Source organism: Melopsittacus undulatus, chromosome 8 (assembly GCF_012275295.1).
Source record: "Melopsittacus undulatus isolate bMelUnd1 chromosome 8, bMelUnd1.mat.Z, whole genome shotgun sequence".
NCBI classification, from domain to species: Eukaryota; Metazoa; Chordata; class Aves; order Psittaciformes; family Psittaculidae; genus Melopsittacus; species Melopsittacus undulatus.
Window position 1 is genome coordinate 24,217,050 of NC_047534.1, and position 27,814 is coordinate 24,244,863.

At 38.6% G+C, this 27,814-nt stretch overlaps 1 protein-coding gene across 1 annotated transcript; it reads left to right on the forward strand.

Annotated features, from left to right (window-relative positions):
• The first annotated feature begins 251 nt into the window (after positions 1-251).
• On the forward strand, positions 252-23,848 carry CCDC34 (coiled-coil domain containing 34). The gene is made up of 6 exons (XM_013129395.3): positions 252-595; positions 4,825-4,957; positions 7,762-7,869; positions 18,550-18,708; positions 21,246-21,387; positions 23,339-23,848. The coding sequence occupies exons 1-6, from the start codon at positions 411-413 to the stop codon at positions 23,545-23,547; spliced, it is 936 nt and encodes a 311-aa protein (XP_012984849.1). The 5' UTR covers positions 252-410; the 3' UTR covers positions 23,548-23,848.
• Positions 23,849-27,814: the final 3,966 nt, after the last annotated feature.

The window sequence follows — 27,814 nt, forward strand, 5'->3', positions numbered from 1 at the left end:
AAAATGCTAAGCTACATTCTTCTGACATGTTGGAAACCGTCATTTACGTGTGAGGTTTCCGTTTATTGAACGGCTAAATGTGCAAAACCGTTCATCACTAAGAACGAGCAGCTGTACCGAGCTCATGTAAGAGCCCAATGCGGACAGACGGCGACAGGGCCAGGCAGGGCCGCTGCCGCCCTCAGCCGAGCTGAGGCAAGGAGCGGCCGGCGCAGGCGCGGGGCGCGCCGCTGGCGGGCGAGAAGATTGGCGGCGGGGCGTCCCGGTTGCTATGGCGGCGCTTGGAGGAGGAAGGGGAGAGGAGGGAGCCGCGGGGGCCGCCGGGAGAGCGGTGCTCTCTGGTGGCGGGCGGGAAGAAGCCGTTGACCGTTGTTAGTTGCTGCCTACTATTGCCGGTTCCGCCCGCCGGCATGAGCAGCCGTGTTCGGACCCACGGCAGGAGGAGGAGGAGGGCCGTGCACCTCGTCCCGCCGTCCTCTGCCAGCTCTGACGAGCGCCTCAGTCCCTCCGGCAGCTCCCCGCTCTCTCCCGCGTCCCGCCCCAGCTCCCCGAGCGGCGAGGAGGAGCGGGCGGCGGCCTCTCGGCGAGGCGATAGGTAACCCCTGCGTCCGGGCCCAGGTTCGAGCAGGGAGCTCGGGGCCGGCCTTCGTGTAAGGAGCCGGACTCCTGCATTCGCCTCCCTCTGCTTGAGGCCGGAAGGTTATTCCACATAAATATAGATTTGTTTGTATAGATAAGTGCTTTAGGCAGCTCCTTCGTTTTTATGGTATCTTAAGAAGTTGCAGGTTACAGAAGTACCTTCTGTTAGATAAGTATTTTCATGGGCTTATATAATACCTATGAGCTGGTAGCCTGATCCTCAGGGTCTTTGCAACTTACAAAAGTACAACCATTGCTGTTACCCTTTTAAATGCTCTTAGAAACTAACGAGCTGTTTTGCCTGGTGTACCTAGGTAGAGGCAGTTTTGTGTGTATGCGTTGCACGGGTCTTCCCGTGGCTTAATTTCATTCCCTTTTAATTATATGCAGACTTAATATGTCTTCTTTCCTTGGTTCTGCTCTGCTTGACAGGAGGATAAATAATTCTTTTTCTCCCTTTAAAATGGAAGGGGAAGAGCAGGGAGTGCCTGTCTTATTCTGGAATACGTCTTCACAATGAGCTTTGTGGATCTGTGCAGTAACTGATGGTGGATGTTGCTTGCAAGTGGGATGAGGGAAGGACAACTGAACTTCACAGGGGGTGCAGGGTCTCAGTGTGGCGCTCAAGCTTCCATGGAGGGCAGTGGAGGAATATGGACCGCACAGAACTTTCCTTACAAGCATGTCTTGAAAAAGATGCTAAAAGTCCAGGGAAAGTGTCCAAATGTAGTCAGGGAAGCGTCAGACTGAGAAGGATAATAACCAGTTTATGGTCCTTTCTGTTTCAGATTTTGTTAATTCTCCTTTTACTCCTTCCCACTGAACAGCAATGTTCACGTACCTTGAAGTTCTGTAGTACTCGATTCAAAGCACTGCATGTCTTTGCAGCTTGAGATGCTACTTGAGACAGCTCTCGATTTTAGGGCCTGTTGCTGCAGTATTCCCTGACAGCGGTAAGATGTGACTGAAGATGACCTCTGTTAGGGCCTGAGCTGAAACAATCTCATTAAACTCTGCTGGCACAATGTAGACTTGCTCATGCAGACACTGCATCTGAATAATACTTCTGCAGTGTTGTAATAAGTTTCTACTGAATGTTCCGTGTATGACTGCCAAGATCTCAAAAGTACAATAATAAAACCCACCTCTTCTTACACAGCCACTGCCCCCCACCCCACCCTGCCTGCAATATGTACACACTCTCTCAAAGAGTTTTTTTTGTTGTTGTCCTCTTAAAACTGCACAAAAATTAGCCGGAGGCAGACATTTAATGTGGGAAATGCGATGTTTGCAAAAGAGAAAGGCCTTCTTTTCAGCCTTGTGAAATGGTGTTAGCATTTTCATACTTTCATTATGGATCAGGGTTATGTTTGATGGCATGACTAAAGTGAATATATGGTAAATGATAATCACAGTGTTCTGTTAATCAGACTTCAGTTCTAATGCCAAAAGGATCTAATTTAAGATGTTTATTTAAGAAGAAATATGCACTTGAGCATATGGTACATTAAGAAGTCTTCTAATTATCTGGAGGGTCATAGCTGTGAATGTATTAGCATTTCAGAAAATGGTCCCATGAAATTCAGGGTCTGTGTAGCTTGAAATACATAATTGGTGTGCAGGGAGAGTACAGCTGGATGTGCACTGGAGGACTGGATTCTGGTCCGTGCTACAGTGCCATCTGAGAATTTTAGACACAGTAGTGCAGAGAGGAGAAATTCCTAGCAGTTCTTCATATTGAGCTTGTGTTGCCCTCTGTTTTAACTTAATTTTCTGATAATTCTTATGTATTGCACACAGCAAGTTTTTAACATTACTCTGATTCTTAACTTTTTTTTTAGAAGTCAAAAGCTTCAACTTTATAATTACTGATACAGGAAAACACACTAAATATTATTTTTCTTAATTCAGTCCATCTACCAGTATTTTTCTCAGGTCAGTTTAATATGTCAGCATTATTCTAGCAGAAGGTGCCTCAATGCAAATCATGCACAGCGAAAGAATGTATTGAGGAAGTATCCCTGCCCAAAATGTCAAGTCTGGACAAAGTTGTGTTGGTTTCCTAAATTTGAATGCATAATACTTTTATCTTTAATAAACTTTCAGAGAGCTGTTTTCTAACAAGATGTGCTCTTATGAATTCTTAAGTTGCATCTCTTATTATATATATCTGTTTAAAAACTCTCTGGTAAATTTTAGGTCTTTTTTAATGTTGTAGCATAAAAGCCCTGGCGTGCAGCAGGAGGTACTGGAAAATGTGGGGCTTGGGAATGCTTGGACTGTGCTGTGTCTGTCCATGCATTGTCTTTGTGTCAGGGCATCCTGCTGTTTCCGCTGTGCTACATTTCTGTGGCAGCACAGCATAAAAAGGGTTTCTCTCAGGGGAAAACAACCCTTTTCCAGGTTAGTTTCACTGTGAGTCAGTTCTCCTGTGTATGTTATGGCTTGGCCAGTGAATAGTCATGTTTGCACACACACCTGTGGGTAACAATAATAGACATTAGGACCAATGACATTGTCCCCAGATGCTTTGTCACAGAAGTATATTCTAAAGAGTACTGGGATGTAAAATGTTTGGCAACAGAGTATTGCTGTTCCCTGTAGATACGTAATATTTTATATTGATAAAAACCAGATATCTTATGCTTAAAAGATTTCAGGAACATTAATGTAATATTGTTTGTATGCCTATTCTGTAACTTGAATTCAGTAAACAGAATTACTCACTGTAGTGAAGTAGGTAGGTGTTTACAGAACCCATACATCCATATAAAATACTAAAGTGAAGTCTAGTTTCACTGCTAAGTTGTAAAGAAAAAATTCTGTATAAGATTGAAGGAATCTTGTAAAGAAATCTATTGGCAAGTTCTCAGTTTTCACTGTCTTTGAGCTGATAGTACTGTATTGTATATGAAATAGTTCATGTATATAATATTTTAAAAGATATTTCTGGCCTGGGGCTAGGATTGCTGCATTATTCATGAGTACAGAAGTTAGGAGTTATGCAAGGTATCTTATTAAAAGTTTAATAGAACCTTGTATAATACCATCAAGCATTGTATGCAAGCCATATTTCTTAAGTATGTGTCCTGGGTTCAGCAGCCGTAGTAGTCATTTTTTCTCCTTCTTAGTAGCTGGTGCAGTGCTATGGGAACAGCACAGGTATCACTGATGTTTTTTTGTTGCTGCTCAGTAATGTTTAGTCTGACCAAGAACTTTCTGTGTCTCATGCTCTGCCAGGGAGGAGGGGAAGCTGGGAGGAAGCAGAGACAGGGCACCTGATCCAAAATACCCAAACTACCCAAAGAAGTATTCCATATCACAGCACATCATGCCCAGGATGTAAAACTGGGGGCAGTTACCTGGAAGGGTTAGATCACTGCTCGGTTGGGCTGGGTATTGGTTGGCAGGTGGTGAGTGGTTGTATTCTCTTCCCTTTTATTTCCCTTATCATTATTATTATTGGTGGTAGCAGTAGTGGTTTGTGTTATACCTTAGTTACTGGACTGTTCTTATCTCAACCCATGGGAGTTACATTCTTTTGATTCTCCTCCCCATCCCTCCGGGAGTGGGGTGGAGGAAGGGGGGGAATGAGAGAGAAGACTGCGTGACTGGCTGAGTTTAAACCACTACAGTATGTTTCCTGTGAAAGCTTTTTAGGGTGGGAAACTTTACCTATTAGAATAAATGGATTCTTAATACTGAGATTGTTTGATATCATTAATCCAGTTCTATAGGACATGAAAAAAGAAAAAGCGTTCATGGTTATCCTTTGCTCGTGCTAAGGGCCACTTTGTACGTGGAACCTGCCTGTGACCAAGGACAGGGTGTTAATGTTAAGTCTGATTTCCTTTGGTTCCCCTAGTTGTGAGAAGGAAGGTGAGACTTTGATATTTCTGGTGTTAGTTTCTGTGTGGTTCATAAGAGTTAATACTTAAATCTCTTGCATGGTTTGGAACCGGGTGGGGAAAAATTACTAATAAGCTAGAATTTACTGAGTAGAAGATGAGGGGGATGGTCGGAGGTGCACTATATATGCCATTTATTCATTCAGGAGATTGCTAAGCAAGTACAAAATGATGGAATTGCTGTCACAATATACCATAAAAAGAATGTCATTTTGCAAGCCAGCAGCACTGCTTAAGTTTTCAATGCAATATAGGTGTATTTCTCATTTTGATTCAGGAAGGCTGAAGATTCTGACATAGCAGAAGAGAAAAAAGAGTCACCCTTGAAAGATAACCTTTCACCATGGGAAGAATGGTTCATTGGAAAAGAGAAGGAGCTACGTGCCCGCTTACAGACTAGAGCTGCAGAGGTGAATACACGCAGTTGGCTCAGTGTTAAGTCTAATAGAAGAGAGCAAGCACAGGAATTTTTTTTTTTGGTTGTGGAAATCCAAGTAGTTTTGTCCATTATTTTTTAGTGTTTTGGGCTTCCCCACTGTTTGACAATGCTGATGTGATTCACACTACATACGTTCTCTTTTGCTAAATGTTATGCTCCACTGAAGTGATGCTGCTTAATACTCTGCTTATCCAACTCCCAGGTAATGGTTTGACTTTAAAGCACTCAAGCATTTATATAATTGGTACCTTAATTTTCATCATGGGTACATATGACTGCATGTAGGTAGTAAAACATGACAGGGTGTGTGCTGAGTGTAAGTATGCCAAGCTGCTTGGTTAGATATGAGGCACAGTGTTGTTACCCACTTAATGTGTAATTATACAACTGTTTGGTGTCCTTTCCCAGAATAGCTTTCCCTATTCCAGGTTTTTTCCTTCCTTCTATATTTTTGCCCCCCTGCAAATTAAGTGTTTTGAATACTGGGGCAGAATTAAGTGCAAGCTGTATCTTTTCTTGATTAATGTATTTGTAGCTGCAGTTGATTAAATGATACTGTAAGTATTGGGTAGTGATTAGAACAATCACATCAAAATTAGATCATTTGTCACTTCAGTTACTGATTTATTGTTTGATCTTGAGCAGTGTCCTAACCTTTCTGTGATTGTCTTTATCTGTAAAGTGAATAATGTACAGCTGTTATATGTTGTTTATAAAACACCCACTGCTGGAAGGTTCTGGAACAGTCTTTGAGAGGTCAGTGTAATACCAGAATAGTTTGTTAAACTTGAGGAATATGGTATAATCTGTTAATATTCACCACACATTTAATGACTTTCCCTTTAGATTCAATTCATTTCTCCCTGTTTTAATTTTTAAATACAAAAAATGAGCCAAAGTAATTTCTGGTGTCATGTAAAACATGTGGTTTGTGTATGGACTTCTCACATGGTCTTGATGAGTAATCAAAGCAATTTATTCTTGTGTATTACATGATAGCATTTATACAGTACTAAATGTAATTGAGAAGAAATCTCTCAAATGCATATTAAGAGCAGTTGTAGGATAAGCATTATTTAAAGCCATGTAGAAATCAGTGGAATAAGTAAATGTTTAAAAATCTATTTTTAAGATTTTAAAAGCATTAGATGTTAAATTGCAATATAGGCAACTCAAACAGCTTGTATCAATCAACCTTTTTGCAAGATACCAGAAGAGAACAAAGTATGTAATTGTGATATAAAAGTGTGTTACTACATTTGCATATAAAAAGTATCCTAAGAAGAAACTGTGGAGTCCTAGGTCTTTTGCTGACAGCAGCATTGAGACTGCCCTGAATGTGGGAAATGTGTGTGAACATTTGAAGTGGATAGTGGATATGGGTCTTCTAAGGTACTTACAGTGCTATTGCCTTTTCCAGAAACCACGGTCCCTGCAGTAGAGATGTTTCAGAATTTAGAGGAGATGTTAGTGGCTGTAACTTTTCCTCAGTACAGCAATAACTATAGTTTCAAACTTTGTCTATATTGTGACTGTTTTCTATGAGCTTTCTGTGTAGGCTCCTATCTTTTCAGAAAGAAGGGATTCTCTATGAAACTGACTGCAGCTTAGGGACCATAAAATCAGTTTCATGGAAATAATTCAATGTCTCTAAATTTTCATTGAAAAATAGTGCTTTGTGTTGATGCTACTGTTAGAGAAACTGTTGTCCTAGTCATCTTTTTACTTTATTGATTAATCTCCTTAGATATAATTGATTGTGTATATACTCTGTGTCCTATGAAGATACTTCAGAATTTCTTCTCTCATCTTCAAAATAAAGTTCTTGTTTCAAAGTTTGCTAAAATCTTCAATAAATTTGTCTTTAAGTTTTTGGTTAAGCTTCTGGTACTAGAAATCACAATATTTCACTTAGTTTTCAGTGCTTTTCTGAATGCAGAGTGGTGTGTAAATTTTAAGTGTTGTAGAAATGTATTGCCACAAATTAAGATTCCACTGACTGAAAGGACTTTTAAATAAGCTGAAGAATGAGTTGTTTCCAAAGCCCAAAATCATAGAATCATAGAATAGTTAGGGTTGGAAAGGACCTTAAGATCATCTAGTTCCAACCCCCTACCACAGGTAGGGACACCTCACCAGGTTGCTCCAAGCCCCATCCAACCTGGCCTTGAACACTGCCAGGGATGGGGCAGCTGCAGCTTCTCTGGGCCAGCACCTGTGCCAGCACCTCACCACCCTCACGGGGAAGAATTTCTTCCTTATATCTAACCTAAATTTCCCCTGTTTGTTTGAACCCATTACTCTATGTCCTATCACTGCAGTCCCTGACGAAGAGGCACTCTCCCATATCCTTGTAGGCCACCTTCAGACACTGGAAGTGCTGCTATGAGGTCTCCACACAGCTTCTCAAGGCTGAACAGCCCCAACTTTCTCAGCCTGTGTTCAGCAACAGGAGTTGCTCCAGCCCCCTTATCCTCGTGACCCTCCTCTGGACTTGCTCCAGGAGTTCCGTGGCCTTCTTATGTGGAGGACACCAGAACTGCACACAGTACTCCAAGTGGAAATACATGTTTCCAGTTCTTATTTTAAAAATTTCACACTTGCATTTCCTAATATTTGTGTTGACTTTCATCCATCTTTTCCAAAATCTTAATGACAGAAAAATATCTAAATCTAATGGTTACATTGTTTTAACTGCAGCACTATTTCCAATGTTGAGTGTATTGGTGTAGGCAGTCACCATAGATTTAAAATGTATACCCTTTCTTTAATTAGGAAATGAATATACAGCTTGAGAAAATGAAGCAAAAGCAAGAATGTGAAAGGAGGAAAAGGATAGCTGAAGAGAAGCATAAGGAATGGGTCCAAAAAAAAAGAGAAGAGGTAAATACTGCTTTGGCTGCAAATACTTGAGCAAATACCATGCTTTAAATAAATCTATGTAAAATTTACTTAGACTGTTTGGACTTGTTAGTTGGAATGAATGGCTGTTTCAGTTGAGAATTCTAAACTGTGCCAACACAGTTAAACGTTTTTCCAAGACTGATTTCTTTTTTTCTATTTTTTTTTTATTTTCTGTAAGGTGAAAGAGATTTGTTTTCTGAGTAGTCATATAACTGACAGTTGGCCTACATCTTGTGCAGTAGCCTTCTGCTAGTTGTAGCTGGGATCTGATCTTCAGTATAACTTTCTGTTTGTGACTTCCTAGGTTCAATGCCGAAGCATTTTGGTAGAGTGTGTCTTGATTGTCTGCAATGTCTTGTGCACCAGGTAGAGCCAGAAGAAGATTTGAGTCAAGTACCATTGTGGCCAGGCAAATAGTATGCTAGAGTTCAGAGGGATAATTGAGGTGTGAGGCCAGATTCAGGAAATTTTGTAGGCCACAGTATACAATTGGGAATTCCTTCATCCAAAAAGTCATTTCTGAGGGGGATCAAAAGTTTAAGTTGTCTTGAGAGGGATGTCTATGTCCAGGGTCAGAATCAGACACAATCAATGTGACAGCATACAGCTCTATGTTGCACAAAGCAAGTGACAGAATTGGGAACGCCCCAGACGCTTGGGCTTGTTCAACCCCTGGTAGTTCATGGGCACATGCATTCATTGGCTTACAGTCTTAGCAATGCCAGTTCACTGTTCTGTACTCTGGTACTGAATAAAATGAGATGAAAATTGAGTAAAGATATCACAGTAGCACTAGCTGAGCTGGATATCCAAACCTTAAGCATTTGTCTTCATCATTTCAGAACTCAAGATTCAGTCTGGAACTGCTAGAATAATCTGTGCTGGATCTAACCTAGGTTACTCTTAGTCTCTATGCTGACTAGATGATTCACATACACCTACTCCAGAACCAGTCCTGCTCTAAGTGTTTGTTATGATGTAAAAAGGATTCTTCCTTATTCAGATACACAGCAAAAATTAGTAGAAAAAATATTATTCAGTGCTAACAATGCAGTTTTCCTCTTCTAAAATGCAGAGTAAATTGTAGATGTCCAGCTATTTGTTGGCTTGCCAGAGTTTGGTCTGCCTCTTAAAATTGTTCACAGTTCAGTGAAAATTTTAATTTTCTCTCCTCCCTATCCCATCTTCAGCTTCTGTCAATTTCTACCTGTTTGGATGCTCCTTGGACTTTTGTCTTTGTGGATTTACTGAACTTCTTTGCTGTTGTTAATGGGAATAGGAGGGTTGTTTTTTGTTTTTTGTTTTTTTTTTATGCTAATCAGGACAGCCCAGAGGACAGAGATAAAACATAATCGTGTTTGGAGTTTATCATGTTAGATTTTGGAAGGATAAGGTCATCCTTATGCCCTGTCCCAAGATTTTACCAAAAGTAATCTGATTTTCATTTAATCTTATGATTCATTGGCTAGTCTTTTCTGTAAACCACAGAAATTGTTCTCGATTGAAATCTAGAACAAACTGAATTTAAAAGCTTAGCTGTCTTTAGGATATGCTGCATAGACCTTACCACTTTTTCCACAAGATTTTTTGTGGATCTGGACACAGGCTGAAGGATAAACATGTCAAGTCAATGACTAAGAAGGTGTTTAAAATTGCATGAGGATTTCACATGAAGTTTAAGGTTATATTTATGAGTGCTGGTGATTGGTATGTTTTTTGTGAGGAGCCTGTATATATATCTTATTAGGGAAAATTCACTTCATGTTCTCCTTGACACATCAAAAGATGCTCTTTGAGGCAAAACCTCACAGTACTCTTCACTGTAGTATGCAATAAACACCCATCTCTTTCATGTCCAGTTACTGATTCTGAGCCCCTATGTGCAGACTGCAGAAAATACCGTGTGGGACAGTGTCAAAAGCCTTGCACAAGTCCAGGTAGATGACATCAGTTGCTCTTTCCTTATCCACCAGTGCTGTAACTCTGTCTTCAAAGGCTACCAGATCTGTCAGGCATGATTTGCCCTTAGTGAAGCCACACTGTTTGTCACTGATCACACCCTTACTGTCCATGTGCCTTTTGCATAGTTTCCAGGAGTATCTGCTCTGTGATTTTGCCAGGCACAGACATGAGAGTGGCTGACCTCTAGTTCCCTGGGTTTTTTTTTTTTTCCTTTTTTAAAAATGGGGTTGTGTTTCCCTTTTTCCAGTCCGTGGGAACTTCACCAGATTGCCATGACTTTTCAAATATAATGGATAGTGGCTTGGCCACTTGCTCCACCAGTTCCCTCAGGACCCATGGCCTTACACACCTTCAGGCTCCTTAGATGATCTTGAACCTGCTCTGCTCCTACAACACGTGGTTCTTCATTCTCCAGTCCCTGCTTTTGCTTTCTGTCACTTGGGCAGTGTGGCTGGAGCTCTTCCTGGTGAAGTGGAATGTTTGTGCATAAAAGAATTCTGTTTTTTTGTATGCCAAGCAAGTTTTTCTTGCATTTTATTGCATGGCAATGTCAATTGTGATACTTATACTGTTAAACATAGTGCTTTTGGGTCAGGTTGGGAAGCAAAGCTTGAGCCCCATTCACTGGCAGTTTTCTTTTTATTGTTTAAATATATATTTAAAACTATTATGCTGTGAAATTTTTGATGTTTCCAATTGTTTTACATAAGCTATTTTTGAAAATAAAGGAACCATAGCCATTTGATGTTCTATGTAAATAGCTTTCATGATTTTAAAGGTTGTAAATGAACTAGAAGTAATATTTTGAAATACGAACATTCTAAGCTGTGAAATATGTTTATTCAAATATGACAAAATTTTCCAGCTCATTAGGAATTGAAAGTCTAATAAAATTAACTGTCAGGTGCTGTCCTGGTTCTACTAATGCCTTTACAGTTTCCAGTAAGATACCAGATCTCTGGAGGACAAAGATAGTCTTATTTTTTCTCTATCCTAAAGTTGAGTCATTTGTGCGTAAACACAAGTCTGTTGGACTTGTTTTGATTTAGACGTAGTAGAGCTTTATTTTTTAAGAAGTCACTGAAATATCAGTCTTTATTAAAATCAATATTTTATCACTAAAACCTCTCCAAACATTCATTTGATTCCAGAAGAAAATTTACACAAACCCAACATGATTTTGTATATAACTAAAACTTCTATTTCTCAGTTACTGTTAGATTTATTAATGAAAATAAAGTGGCATGACTATAAATTCTGAGCAAGTAAAGCTGGTGTTCAGTGTCTTGTTTTCATTTTTAAATTGTCCTCGATTTGAGTGGAATGCAAAACAGCAAAGCCATTAGAATCTGTCTTAATCTTTCAGGATTGTTAATTAGTTGCTTGGTTGCTAATTGCTATATTTGGTCTCCAGTTTGGTTGGGAGCCCTTGTGTAGGCAACTAATAGCTGAACCATGAAGTTTGAAAAGAAGGGAATTGATGACCTCAATCCCTATCACATCATAGAACTAAATCTTGCATAGGTATTAAAAACTTGACTACTGTCTCATTTTTTCAGGTTAGAATTAATGCTCATGAAAGCTTAGTTTCTCTGTGTAAGTTCATTCTGGTGCTTTATGTGTTGTTTTTTTTTCTCAGCAAGAAAGTACCCATTCTTAGAGGAATTTTTTTATTGAAAATAAAACCAAAGAATGGCTAGAATTTATCATTACAAAAAGAGACCCTTGAAATCTATCATTTCATGTTTACATGCTGACTTCCTGTAGATACTGAACAGATCAGTTAACTTCAGTCGTTCTCCACCACTGAGTAAGTTAAAAAACCCCAACAACCACTAACACCACCATCACTTCACCCTCCTAAACTGTATCTTGGAATTACATAGATCAGGGGACCTACAAGTGTGATGCATTTTGAAAATCTCTCCATAGTGGCATCTTTGCAACTTGTGTCTTGTCAAATATGTTCTTGCTTAACAAAGTTTTGTAACTGTTTGGCTTAGCAGGCTGTAGATGATCTGTACACTGTTTACAGACAGTAAATTGCAGTTTAAGGAGGAAAATATAAAGTACTGCTTAATATCTTCACTATATGTGGGAATTGCATTTCTGGTTCGTTCCAAGGATTTTTCTCTCTCCAAATTCTGATGGATGAATCATAAAATATGTGATGACAAAACGATGGCTGGGTGTAAAATATGAAAAAAAAAAAGATTGCTAAGTGAGGTCATAGATGTTTAGAGTTGATCACTCATTCACACTTTCTTTGTAGTATTTCCTTTGAAGACCAGCACTATTCATAATTTGTCCAGTTACAGTTCGATTCCAAGTTCCTTCTTTCCTTCTCAGTGTAACCAGGTACTGGTTCTACTGCCTGATGACTTACTGTGTCCTACTCAATGGAAGTTTCTGGAGATGCTAGTGAAAAGCTTCTCCTCTGTTTTGGGAAATATGCAAGCTTCTGTCTAAAGCCAGTTTGGCTTTTTTTCCCCACTCATTTGTCCTTCAGTTAATAAATTCAAGACATATGTAGCCTTCTTCCAGGAAGAAAACTTTATCCTTGCAACCTCATCTCCCAGGAATGAGGTGCCGCATGGACAACTCCTTGCTAGAATCTTGGTAGAACCTTTGATTTCCAGACTCCCTTTCTTCTGTTATTCAGTCTCAGTGATATTTCTCTCAAGAACCAAGGGTGGTTTTGACTATGGACCTTTATGTAGTCTTACATGAAATGTTTTTATCTTCATGTTAACAGGGAGCCAGCTCCTGCCTTTATAGTTTGTAAGTGTAATTTGGGTTTAAGACTTGCCCACCTGTCAAGAGTGCTGTGTTTACAAGACTGTATCTGAAGAACCCCAGGTACATATGATTTACTCTGTAATGTTTTGCCATAGAAAAGGATTGCTTGTTGTTGACAGTGAACTTTTGATCTTGAGATGAGGAGTCTCTTTCATTCCTGCCACCAGGTATGGGATTGAACAGTTAAGTAAGGTACATGTAATTGCTGAATTCTTGATTAATTGCCTTCGAATCAAGGTTCTGAAGGCTTTGAGAAATGCATTGTTGTTGCATAAAATGTGAAGTGTAAACTGCCATGACTATTTAATGTTTTAGAACATTATCATAACACTCAGAACCTCCTACAAATTTATGCTGAATAAAATATTAGGATTAAATGTCAGACTTGATGACAAAAGGTTTTTGATTAAATATTTAAAAAAAATAATACTGATGCAGTGCATTCCACCCTTATGCTCTATTATGGTATCTTCCAATCCACCTTTACTGACTCTGCAAAGCTACTTCATTTGTAGAATGCCGATAGAATATCAACTTAGAAATATACAGAGTATTCAATTTGTGTATATGCATATGTGTACATACAGAAACAGGTTGGAAAAGACCTTTAAGATCATCGAGTCCAACTGTTACCCCCGCATTGCCAAGTCCACTGCTAAATCATACCACTGAAGGCCTCGTCTACACATCTTTATATTACATATTGTGGGTTAGCTCCAGTAGGCAGCTCAGCCCAGCACAGCTGTTCATTCCCTACCCCACAGTGGGATGGGGGAGAGAACTGAAAAGGTAAAAGTGAGAAAACTCCTGGGCTGAGGTAAAGGCAGTTCAGTAGGTAAAGCTAAAGCTCTACACACAAGCAAAGCAATATAAGGAAATCATTTCCCACTTCCCATGAACAGGCAGGTGTTCAGCCATCTTTCAGGAAAGCAGGGCTCCCATCATCCTTAACAGTTACTTGGGAAGACAAATGCCATCACTCCCAGCATCCCTCCTTTTCTTCCTTTCCTCCAGCTTTATATGCTCGGGGTCTGGAATATCCCTTGGGTCAGCTGGAGTGAGCTGTCCTGGTCATGTCCCCTCCCAACTCCTTGTGCACCCCCAGCCTGCTTGCTGGTGGAGCGGTATGAGAAAGAAAAACCTTGAAACTGTATAAGCACTGCTCAGCAGTAACAACAGCAGAACACTGTTTCCAGCACAAATCCAAAGCATAGCACAACAGGAGCTGCTATAAAGAAAATTATCTCCATCCCAGCCAAAACCCAGTACATATGTAATATATATATTTGCAACAATAACTGCTGTCTAAAAAGTGGTATGATTGCATCCTCAAAACCATGTAATTCTGAAGCTAATGCTGTTTGCATCCTTGTCATTGGTCTTTAACTGGCATATAATACTTCATGCTATATTAATGTGATATCTCTTAAGGTGATAACAAAGTTATAAGAGCACAAGTAGTGAAGTTACACATTTTATATGGGGAAAAAATTATTCTAATACTAATCTTAATTTGACTAATTTCTAATACTTTCTGCATTGTTCTTACAATTTACTTTGCTATTGGCTGGTAGTCCTTATAAGAAGGAAAAATCAGTATGAAATATGAAAGCCTAAGACCAGCACACTGTGAAATAGTGACAATAAGAACATTGCAGCAGACTTCTCTTTCTTGGTGTGCTGCATGATTCTTCTCAGAAGAGAGTCTTAGATTCCAGCTGTTACTCCAAAGACTTTTTGTTTAATGCATACTTTATCGCACTATTGTAACAGAGAACACAGATGGTTCAGCAGCTTGACCATGACTTTCAGGTTAAAAATTCATGCTCACTCCTGCTCTCTTTCTTTCATCCAATGGATTGTTAATTATTTGGTGAGGAGTGGTACCTCTTCAACAGAAGAGGTGGAGAATCCTATCATCCCAGCCTGCAGCTTGGTAGATAGAATGTTCTCCCCACAGTGAGACATGTTAGTTTAAATCCCCTCAGGCAGAAAGCCAATGAAATCTGGATCTTCCCTGTCCTAGGTTGCTGTTCTAACAGCTGATGTTCTCAGTCAGAGCAGTGGTTACTGCTACATTTTATGTAAAATCTGATGTGCTATGTTTTTTGCTGACAGTTGAGACCTGAAAGAGATTCTGGGATGTTCACCTTGTTTAAGACTGAACCCTTTCAAGAAAGTACTTGTGAGAGAAGCTTAAAATCTATCATGCTTTCCACTCCTGAGAACCAACTGCATTTAAGAATTTAAGTTTCCTGTTTATTTATCTTTGTCTTTACATAGTTATACTCTCTTTGTGACTGGGCTTAATTAAGTTTTTATCTGCATATTGTGGAGTTTTCCACATCTAGACCTGGAGTACTTTACAATGTACTTTACTTTTTAGCAGTGTTGATGTGTCTTCACATGAAACTTTTTGGTGAGGTTGGGCATGGCCAATGCCATGGTTATAACTGTAGTTTGTACCTGGCTCATAATTTTATCCAGACTTAACTTTCTACTGTAAGCAGAACGAAGTAGTTCTTCATGTTTAATGTTAGAATGAGTTTTAGATACACTTCTGAAGGAGAAGGTCAGAGTGGCAGATAACTGAAATAGGAATGCCTGTCTATTTTTAGCAGAATTCATGGAGTGTTCTTCTGAAGCCTCTGAGAGTGTTTAGGGACTAATTACACTAAGACTTTCTGCTTGTCACATATATTGAGTACCCACATGAAAGGACATGGTTTGGAAGAAAGATACATGTATGTAACTGTCTTAAACTTCTCCAGTGACTAGACTGCAGTGGGGTCTGCACTGACTGTGAACTGGAATAGTAAATCACTGTAAACATGCCTGCCAGTAGACAAGTGCAGCTCAATGTTGTTTCACTGATCTCCTTTCTGGCCTCTTCTTTGCATATCAGTTCTTGAGAGGTTAAGTATTTCTATGGGCTAGACTTGGTGAGTGATCTGTGTAATATGGCTAAATTGAAAACATAATAAAAATTGTCTGAACAACCAAGATTTCTGAGGCTGCTAACTGTGACTGATGCTCAGGATAATTATGACGATAAATGGGGAAATCTGGATGTATGTTGCACTGCTAGCAATGTGGACTTTTCCTACATTTTAACATCAGTCAGCATCAGATAATTCTAGCATGTGTTAGCTAAGATGTCAGAGCAAACAGCTGCAAAATAGAACCATCAATTATCTATGAAAAGTGTTGTTAGGTTCTGTAGACCAGAAAATGGGAAAGGATTGCCATAAGAAGTATCTTAAAAAATATAAACCCCAACATTAATTTCTGGAAAGATATCTGTTCAGTGGCACCCACATAGAAAATGTGGAACAGAAAGCAGCTCTGCATTGTACCCTTTCCAGCCTCTCATATATTTTATTAATTTTCCCCCCATTTTTCCTGTTTCAGTGGCAATTGGGCTTTTTTCTGCCTGGACAATTATTTAATATTTATACCTTCTGTTAGGAAGAAAGTGGAATGCTTCTTCAAATTTTAAATTCCCTTGCTGGTTCTCCTCATACACAGAAGTCTGATTTTTCTTGAAAAGTTAGTAGTTCTGCTGATGAGGCATTGGTACTGACTCAGTGACACACATGCTACCTACTGAGTCACCACCTCTGCTTGTGGCACAGCTGGGTTTGTTTTGGGTGGGGGATTTCCAAGAAGTGACTTAGCCCAGGATTCAGTAGTTTCTAAGGCTTGATAGGATCACAGCCCAGAGCAGTAAACCTGCAGGGCAGATTTGTATCATTTCTCTTAATAATGTGCTGAGGTGGGGTGGAAGGAGAGCAAACCTTTCTTGCAATGAGTAATTGGATGTTTTACAATCAATACTTTAATTTATGTAATACCTGTAACCATATTTTAAAGTGTAGGTAAATTTTACTAGTGGCTTAGTGAATAGATTGTGTCTGTTTGGAATGCAGGATGAAAGAGAATTTTTAAAACCCAATCTGACAACACGAAGCACAAACAAATTACATAATTTCCCTCCCCCTATATAATGTGGAAGGAGAGTGAAAGGAGGATTGAATAACAAGTACATTAATATGCATGTTCCTATCATTTTTGATAGGCTTGTATAGGGGAAAGTAATGAGGATGGGGGAAAGCTTGGGGAGGCCAGGGTGACAGGAGTTTGACATGAAACAGGTTATTAAAGCAGCTGGGAATGTGGTGTATACTAACTTTATGAATGAAAAGCTGTTCTGTGCCTGAGAGAAAGTGTTTCTGATTTGTCTGCAGAATAATTTCTAGGCGGCTACAATGTCTGTAGTTCTTCAGAGAGCCTCCCCATCTTGAGGATGTCTCACTGGAAGTAACATTTAGCAATAGTTGTGGCTTTCATGGTAGTGTGAATGGCATATCATTGTTTACATAAGACCTAATTTAACTTTGGGTCAGCCTAGATAGTAGCTAAACTCATCTGAAGTATTGTGAGTAAAGATAATTTAAGAAGATTCCCTGCCTTTTGATACAATCTTCAGAAATGTTTTTAGGCTGTTTTCTACTTGTAATTGTTGCCCATTATTGAACAATCCCCCTAGCTATGGAAGGGGCCCATTATTTTTTCATTTTTCTATATTTATTTTCATGGTTTTTGTGTAAGACCCTTAGCTTAGATTTTCTGCCCTTTTGTGCATAGAAGAGGTAAAATGTGATGAATATTCCTGCTCTTGTGTGGTTTTCTGCTTTTCCATTTATTTATTATACTTTGCAGTTGTAGTTTTAGGCTCTTGACTTCTGAACTGCCAACTAGAACCATTCTTGAGTCAGCATATGTTCTGCTAAACTACACATCTGCTTTGTTCAAGAGAAATATGCATAAGAGAAAAAAGTTTCCTTAAAAGAAAAACGTTTTTATTCAAGAGTTCTTTTCTATAAAGTGGAAACTGATGTCAAATCTTCTGCCTCTCTTCTGAGTCATGTGCACAGCTTGTCTGGTAAATATCTTCACCTTTATGTGTGTATGCAGGTTCTTCAGAGCTAAGCAAACTGAGCAGAAATAGTGCTGTATCAGTAGTATCTGAGACATCTGATAAAGGTTATGAAAGGGAAGGTATGGGAGAGCTATTGTTGGTCTTCCAGTGACCTCCTGCTGAGATAAAAAAAGGCTATCTGTATGTGCTTGTTTGCTTAGAGAATGGTCTTCAAAACATTGAAAAGATGTAGAAGTGAATGAAACCTCTGTGTATTGTATCTTTCAAATTATACAATTATATAGCAATTTCACTTCACACAGTTCCCACTTTTTACCTACCCTAAAAGGTGTTTGCTTATTTTCCCTTTCATCATTTAAGAGGATAAATGTGTAGATGGATTCATAGAAGTCAGTATGCAAATAAACTAAAGAGTAAAATAAATGTAGAGAATATATGAACATAAAACACAAAACATGAACTATGTTATTTTTGTATCAGTTTATGTTTTTGTGTCCTGAACAATCTGCTTATCTTAATGATTCTGAGAAGGGGACAAGTTGTATGACTTCCATTTGGAACTGTAGTTAGCTCTGGATTCACTGAAAAGTAAACCTAACACGTCATTGTCAAGAACTGCAACCTGTATTTCTTTCCCAGAAAAACTGAGAAGTGTCTGAAGTGTTTTAAAAAATGTTGAGCAAACCAAACAAAGTAGTAAATGTCACAGCAAAAGGAGTCCTGAAAGTAATTTTTGTATCATGTTTTGTGACAGTTTTCTATGTTTAAAATTATTTTATCTGGGACCTAGTGATGATTGATTCTGTTTTCAAAGACCTTACAATGTTTCTTTTTCTCAGGTCTGTGATAATTTTATTTATAATTATGTAATACAATGAACTGTAGTCCTCTTAAGAATTGCTTATTGAAATATACTGAAAAGCTTCTGTTCTGTTTATTCGATCTATTTCATGTAGGAAAGAAGGGAAAAGGAACAAAAGTTGAGCAAAGAAATGGCAGAAAAAGCCACAAGGGAACTAGAAAAGCTGCAGTTACAAGAAAAGGCTGAAGCAAAATATAAAGAATGGTTAAAGAAGAAGAGAGCTGAAGAGGCAGAAAAGAGGAAGAAAGAGAAGGTATTAATCAACTAATAATTTATTTGGATGGAGTTACCTAAATACAGAATTATTAAATGTATTTGTTGATGAAATTGAGTAGATTATCAAATGGCAATGTCGTACATGATCTTTCGAGGTCCCTTCCGACCCTTGGGATTCTGTGATTCTCTGACACAGAGGTACAGTCTGTAAAGCAAGATGCATAGTAATGCATTTTGTTTATTAGTCTACTGAAAACCACTTGCAACTGTACTTAGACCTATCATAACTCAGGGTGACCCAGACAGAAAATAGGCAATTGCATATATGCACAATTTTCTCCCAGCACCACTGTTCTATTATTATTACACTTGCACATATTTCTAATGAAAAGCATTTTTCTTTGTATCTGTCTGTACCAATCTGATGTTAGGAGTTATAATTTTTATGTTATTTCATATTAATTAATTACCTATGTATTTTCATAGTGAGTTTCAGAAGACCTCTTACTTATTTTAAGCTTCCTAAAGGATGGCCTTTGAGGTACTCTAGTTTACTAGAACAAGTGCTCTAACAAGGCTATGCTTGCAGGAATCACAGAATCACAGGATCCCAAGGGTTGGAAGGGATCTCGAAAGATCATCTAGTCCAACCCCCCTGCAAGAGCAGGGAAACCTCGAGTACGTCACACAGGAACTTGTCCAGGCGGGCCTTGAATATCTCCAACTTAGGAGACTCCACAACCCCCCTGAACAACCTGTTCCAGTGCTCTGTCACTCTTAAGTAAAGAAGTTCTTCCTGATGTTCACGTGGAACCTCCTATGCTCCAATTTACACCCATTGTCCCTTGTCCTACCACTGGATATCACTGAAAAAAGCCTAGCTCCATCATCCTGACACCCACCCTTTACATATTTGTAAACACTGATGAGGTCACCCCTCAGTCTCCTCCAAGCTAAAGAGACCCAGCTCCCTCAGCCTCTCCTCATAAGGGAGGTGTTCCACTCCATCATCTTTGTGGCTCTGCGCTGGACTCTTTCAAGCAATTCCCTGTTCTTCTTGAACTGAGGGGCCCAGAACTGGATACAATATTATAGATGCGGCCTCACCAAGGCAGAGTAGAGGGGGGAGTTGGTGTATTTCAACATGTTGGTTAATTTTCAAAGTTCCCTCATGAAATGCACCCTCACAAAAATCATCATGAAATGCAAACTAAAGTCTCAAGGCTCAAAGTTCCACATGAACACATAAGAGAAGTTTTTACCTGGATTCAAAGCTCTCCTGATGGAAAGGACTTTAAAGCTTATCCAAAATTCCTCTGAAATATCATTTGGTAATGATTATGGCTGAAAACTATGAATCATAGAATAGTTAGGGTTGGAAAGGACCTTAAGATCATCTACTTCCAACCCCCCTGCCATGGTCAGGGACACCTCACACTAAACTATCTCACCCAAGGCTTTGTCCAGCCTGGCCTTGAACACTTCCAGGGATGGAGCATTCACAACTTTCCTGGGCAATGCATTCCAGTGCCTCATGGAATGTGTGACCAGCTCTCTTATCTGTGAGATTGATTGGTTGGTGTATTTTAATTGAATTAACATTACAGTTTTATTTTTCAGTAGAATATGTAATATTATAGGAGTATTACACCACTGTTGTAGCTAAGTGTGCGGAGGATTATGGTGAGAAAAACTTCCATATATTCCTCTTGACATTACAGCAATTGTTCTTAGAGTGCAGAACACATTTGTAAGTATTTCACAAGCACATATAATAATTTCTTTGGATTAACTTTAAAATACCATCAACTGTATCAGATCAGTTTTTAGGCCTTAATTATATCAGTTTCTCAGTATCTTGAAATTTTCCATATAATTAAAACACACTTAAATATTCTGTACTGGCGGGGTTTATTTCCTGATTAACAAATTGATTCTGTGTCACTGCTGAGTGCTGAAATGCAGAACAGAAGGACTTTGAAACCCAAGAAAATGAAAGTCAGACAGATTTAAACCACGTGTGTTCTTTTTAGACATGTCTTCATTACGCAGGTTCTTATAAGCTGTGTTCATGGTATCAATTAAACTGAGTTTAAATCTAAATGCTATGCCTAAACATATGAGTTTTACTCTTTTTTTTCTGGTTAATAGTTCTGATTAATTAAGGAAACACAGTCATGGTTGACCCATGGCTGCATGAATATGGGTAGATGAGAGAAAGCATGAGTGGCTGTCCCACACGCAATAGCCTCTTTAGGCTAACTGCAGCATAGTAGGCCCTGGTCATCTGCCCATTATGTTCAGAATATGTTTATGTAGTCTTCCAAAGGTTTTTTAGAACTTTTTCTCAGAGAAACACCGGATTAATGTGGAAGTTGGTTTGTTTTGTTTTTTTTTTTCCAAGACTTAAAGAAAAAAAAAGTAACTCTTCTATTGTCAGGAAAATATATTTGAAAACATTCAAATATACTTAGCAGTCTGTATACAAAAAATACAAAAGATGTATTTTACCATTTTGTGTATGTTGTATATCACTTTGCCTCTGTGAATCTTAGATTTTTGTTTTATTTTTAGGAAAAAGAAAGAGAAAGGGAAGCTGAGCTACAGGAGAAAAAAACAAGATCAGAGAAGATCTTTAAGGAATGGCTACATAATGTTAGAAATAAACCACGCCCTGTTTTAAATGGTTATGGCTTTCCATGTGGGAAGACTACAGGTTTGTACTTCTGCATGTATGCCATGGCTTAGGTTTGTGGTTCCTTCCCTCTAGACTTTGAATGTAAAATGAAGCCCGTTTAAGATTTTCTTCAAATATCTAATTTTGGCACACAGGAATGAATATCTCAAATGGTGTAAATCAGAGAAGCTTCTACTCTGAGGCCCATTGTGCATTCCTGTAGCCCTTCGTGCTATTTGGGATGAAAATTACATTGTTTGAGAGAATAAGTGGTAAACCAAATTTGTTACCCAATACTTGTACTCTTTTTCCACACAATAGTGGTTTCTTTTATACATTTAAGAACTCAAACATGGTATTCCTATATTGCTGTCACAGTTACGTGTGGGAGAATTAATCCCTTTTTTGGCCCTGCAGTAAAATTCATCCTGAGATTCAATGCTGAATACACTATACAAAGCTAGCGAGAGAGGTTTTTTTCTCAATTATAGAAAAGTCACATTTAAAAATAATTTCTTTTACTATTAATCAGCTGTCTTTTAAATTGTGCTTTGGCAGGAAAAAGAAAAAAAAATCAACAGAACTTACCTCACCAATAGCAGAAGCAAAGTACAACTGGAGTACAATGTGGAAACACATCATTAGCATGTAAAAAATGTACCAAATGTAATTGATTTTGATCTCATTTTTCTAATTTGGATAAGAATCACTAGAGCCAATTGCCGGTTCCTGTAAAGCAAATCAGTTACGTTAGAATCCTGGTAAAGTTAGCGTTTGTGTTACAGATGATGTGTGCCACCTTCTCACACCTGAGTCCCCTTAGAAAGGAAGTGTTTTTTTGAGCTGGAAAAGTTAATAAAAGACTGACTAAGGTCTTGTCTGAAAAAGAAGAGTTGGGAATCAACCTGCATTCTTAGCTAGGATTTCCTTTCCATTTAGTTTTACATCTGGATCATACCTTCTTGCCTTCTCCAACCCTATTCCTTTTTTGTTTGAAAGGGAACCGTTACAGAGAATGCTGTTGATAGTGGGGTGTTTTGTGAGTCTCACTTTATTTAGTACTTTCTGTCATCCCACATGGTACAAAAGCAGAAGAGCAGTATGAAATAGAATTGCATTATATGTTTCTGTGCTTAATTAATGCTTAAAAATATATATGTATATTTTTGTCTATATTTTTTTAGAATTAAAATAATTGCTATTATTCAAATTGTCAACAGAAAATAATTTGGGATCTAAATTCCAGCCTCTGAATGTTTAAGAAAAATGTGTCAAGCAAGTGAAGTTCTTTTGCTTCCATAAGTTTATAAGTGGTGATATACCTTGCCCTCATGTTTTGTTTTGGACCATCATTATTTCCCCACAGCTGCAATCACTTAGTTAAGTGATTTCTGAAACCTAGTTCTCTACTCAGTTGTGTTCATGCAATAGAATGTTACAGACTGTTTTACCCAACCACGATGTATGCACCAAAGTTCCACTACACACAGATGACTGATGGGAACCATGTTTCTTCTGTTTCATTTCATGTTTTCTCATACTGCTTTATGAGCCTTGAGTTACTCATTGCAGGTTATTAATGTATATGTGGAAAAGTAGTGTTTTTTTTCTCCTCAATAAAATGAATAACAACAGTTAAGCAAAGATGAAAAAATATGTGAGCTTTGCATATGTGGTGGCAGGAAGTTTTATTTATAAATGCTTTGAAATAGTTCAGAGTAGCTAAGTCATTTACACAAAGCTTTTACACAAAGGATTAAGCATTATGAATGTTAAGCGTCCGACCTGCTTAGTATTTTAAATAGAGTTGAAGAATATGCCAGTTATTGGTTAAAAAAAATCATTGAAATTGCATGATGTGCTTATGCTGTCTTCCTCTGCAGATGCTGTTAAATTCATTAGTCCAGATGATTATTATAACTGCTTGCACTATGAAGCTTGTAGTGTAAATAATCTTTTTTTAGTTACATGTGTTTTCCAAACATTTTAGGGTGTGCTGATGGGAATTTGTATCCAGTTCCAGCATATTGTAATCCCATTCCTTGGAAACCTGTACATGTGCCTCCTCCAAAGGAAGACAGTGTTCTTACCATGAAGAAGAGACCTGTATCTTCTCAGTCATATGTGTCTTTGCCTATAGTAAGTTACAAGCCCAAGGACAAAGCCTGCGTTAGATCCTTGATCGGAAAACAGTTGTAACACAGAAAACAAAACTGTTCTTAGGATCTTGAGTGAATTGAGACAGAAGTATTAGTAAAAACAAAAAAGACACACACAAAAAGGCCCCAAAGAAAGAAAACCCAAAACCAACCAAACAAAACAAACCACAACTAAACAAAACAACCAAAAAAAAGAGAGAATAAAGGAAAACAACACCAAACTCTCAAACAAAAACGAAAAAAAAAAAACCAACCCCAAACCAAAAGAATTCATATTTAGCCAATTGTAACGGGACTGTAGATCCATACCAATAAAATGCATGGGATTGTTTTTTCCTTTCCTCTTTTGCTGTTGCATGAGTTCTTTTTCTATGTGATTGTTCTTTGGGGCACCAGTATTACTGGGTTATTTTAAAGGTGCTAATTAAAACAGACTTTAAAACAATTCTTGGCTTAATCCTGAAGAAATACAAGACCTGTCTGCAGTTGCAGGGCTATGATGTAATTGGGTCTCAGAGATGTAGTGGAATAGCTTATATCGCTGGAGTGCTGCAGTGGATGGCTGGCATGCATTTTAAGTCCGGGCTCGGTCAACAAGGAGGGGAGGGAGCAGAATGAGCACATCAGGTTTTGCTTGAGGACCAATGATTAGCTGAGACCTAACAAGTCAAGATTAAAAAGGGAGACCAAGGTGGGCAGTGTTGTGGTGGGCATCTATTGCAGACCACCTGATCAGGAAGAGGTATGTGACATTATTCAGGCAGTTAGAAGAAGCCTTATTCTTGCAGGCCCTGGACTCACAGGAAGACTTGAAGTGCCCTGGAATCTGCTGGAAGGGCAATACAACAGGCCACAAGCAGTCAAGGGAGTTTCTGGAGAGCACTGGTAGCTTCCTGAAACAGCTGGTAGAGGAGCTGACAAGGGGAGGTTCTTTACTAGACCTGATATGTATAAACAAGGGAGAACTGGTCAGGGACATGAAGCTTTGGTGTAGGTTTGCTTGCAGTGACCATGGAATGGTGGAGTTCAGCATTACAAGAGGAGGGAATAAATAGCAGGACTTGGAACTTCAGGAGAGCAGATTTTGTCTCATTGAAGAACTTGGAGGCATCCCATGAAATACGGTTGCAGAAAGAATAATCCAGGAGAACTGGTGATTTTCAAGGACTGTTTCCTCTAAGCTCCAGGATTGTCCATCTTAATGAGCAGAAAGTCAAGCATAAGCAAACAAGGAACCACTGACTACAGTTATGGAATCATAGAATAGTTAGGGTTGGAAAGGATCTCAAGATCATCTAGTTAAATACAAAAGGGAAGCATACAAAAGGGGGAAGCAGGAGCAGGTGTCCCGGGTGGAATATAGACACAGAGTGCAAGTGTATGAAAACAGGATTAGGAAAGCTAAAGTCTATGTGTAGGTATAATCGAAAAAAGGGAAATTAGGACAATGTGGGCCCACTGCCAGATGGGCAGGGACTTTGTGAACATGGGCACAGAAAAGGCTGAAGTACTCAACACCTTCTTCACTTTTGCCATTTTTCCTGGCAATCTGCTGATTGACCTCAGAAATATCAGGTCCCAGAGTCCAGTGGGAAAAACTGGAGCAAAGAAGACAGCCTTGGTGTTGAGTAGGATAAATTTACAAAATATCTAAACAAGCTGGTTATATAGGGATCTCTGGGATCTGATAGGGTGTACCTGTGAATGTTGAGGGAGGTGGCAAATGTTCTAAGGGTACTCCAAGTTACCTTTGAGAGGTCATAATGATCAGAAGAAAATCCTGAGGACTAGAAGAAAGTAAATGTTAATTCTGTCTTCAAGAAGGTGCATCTGGAGAGCTACAGGCGAGTCAGTCTCACCTCAGTCCCCTAAAAAGGTAGTGGATGTGGCAAAGGTGGCCAACAGCCTCCTGGGCTGTATAAAGGGTGAGCATTGGCCAGCAAGTTGAGGGAAATGGTCCTTCCATTGTACTTGGCACTGGTTAAGACCACATCTGGCATCCTGTTCCCATTCTGGGCACCCCAAAAGCCACATGTACATATTAGAGCAAGCTCCATGAATGGCCACTAAGATGACTAAGGGATCAGAGCATTTGACAGAAAAAAAAAAGAAGCTGAGAGAATTGGGAATGTTCAGTGTGGAGAGAAAGCTGAGAGGAGATCTTACCAAAGTCTGTAAATACCTGGTGTGTGGAGAGATAAAGCAGACCATTCTCTATAGTTCCCAGTAACAGGAGAAGAGGTAGTGAGCACAAATTAAAATACAGTAAGTATTTTACAGTAAGTAAGCCCAGAGTTCCTGTCTTTGGAGACACTATATGACCCAGCCATAGATGGCCCAGTTTTAAACAAGGGAGCTGGACTTAGACGGTTTCCAGAGGTTCTTTCCAATCTCAGCAGTGCTATGATTAATGTGTTAAGGAAAAAGCAGAAAGAAATAAGGCTTTGTCCCTGTTATGATAGTTGTAATCAGTTTAAGAAATCTGTTGTTATCCTTTGAAAGTTACACAATCTTAAGAAGTATATTACCTATTATAAAATTTAAATGGTTACAAAAAAAACTCCAACAACCCACCAACCACTAAGGCACATTCTGGCATGTAAGTATTCTAATATATTGTTTCTGCTTTGAATGTTAATAATGTAAATTTCTTCAGGGCAAATAGTGAAGAATGCTAAATTATCTTGTGTCAATTTTCTACTCAAAGTGTTACTTCTACCTTTACTTTGAGTGAATCAGTTTATACAATATGCTTATGACTGTTCTTGCTAGATAATGCCAAATGCTAACAAGACTATAGCATCTTACAGTACTTCATGCTAATAGATTATTTGGTTTGTGTTTGTCAGTAATTTATGGTATGAATTAGTGTCAAGTCTCACATATTTACACTTTCACAAAGTACTTCACATTCACCTGTTGTTAAAGCAGTGCAAAAGACACTAAGCAATTGAGTTTAATTTTTCATTTTGCACTGTAAAGTCATGAAATACTCTTCATTAGAACAAAAAGAAAGAAAAGCATTTAAAAGAGCAGTGTATTAATCTTCATTAAGTCTGTCATTTTACTATAGTAGTGGCTAAAAATAACTAAAATTGGGACCTCTGTGTACTACAGATTTAAATACAAGTGGAAGCCTAGTTTAATACTTGAAGGTAAGTCATTTAAGCTGACAAAATAAGCAAAAGCTAGTATGAGAATACTGGTATATTCATCAGTTTAGCACATATGGTGGATGCACAAGATGATTTGATGTATTTAATTTCTACTGTCATCAGAATATCTAGGCTCACAGTGTCCAAGGTGGGTCTTTTCATGTTACTTCTGTAACAATGTGTAAATCAAGTGCCAAACATTTATGAATATGTAATATATAACATGGATTATATTAGTTGATGAATGTCTGTTAAGACTATCTGCCTTGCTGCAGCCTAATATTTGTCATAGGGTGTACAGAGTAAAAACTGTTTTTTTTTCAATGCTGTGTTTAACAACTTATTTTCCTATTTATTCTAATACATAAATAAAGACACCTAACTCAGGTCTTATGAAAGGCATTAAAAAATCCTAGCAAGACCACTGACATGATTTACTAGAATGTTCTCTTAATGCTGTTTACAGGTTATTTCCATATTCTAAAGTATATAAAGCCTTTGGTTCACTAAAGCTTGTTTGTTTTGTTGGGGTTTTTTGTTTGTTTTTTTTTTTAAGGCAGAAAGTAATTTTAGTGGCTCATGCACTATTCTGTGGGTTTATTGGACATTAATTTTACTATGCACACTTAGGAGAAGTCTGGACTCCATAAGATACGCCAAGTGTCAAACTGTGTTTCTTTTAAGTAGGAGAACGTGGACTTCATAGAATAAGTTTGTGCATTATGTTTAGGCTGTAGAACTCCATGCCTGGATTTTTCTATAGGGACCTCCAGAGAGGATTGGTGTTGATGCAGGAGTCAAGGATGACACAGAGACGATCAATGTGCTCAAGTGTTTGCCGTTTATTAAGCATCAGACATAGTTTTTTATACATAAATCTGCACACTGGTTACATGCTGATTGGTTAACATGCCTTGCCAACAAGCTTTTGATTGGGCTTCACACAAAATTTCCTAATACAAGTTGCTACATTTATTTATGTCAAGTGTTAACCTCAACATCCTTACACTGCAGTTTTACATACTGTTTTTGTCTTATTGTTACAATTTTCACTTCCCCACCGCTGTCCCTATCTAACCTCCCCAAGGCCTGGTACTTTTCCACTCCTAGAGAGGCCCGACTCATGCTAACTAAATCCATACAACAGATTGG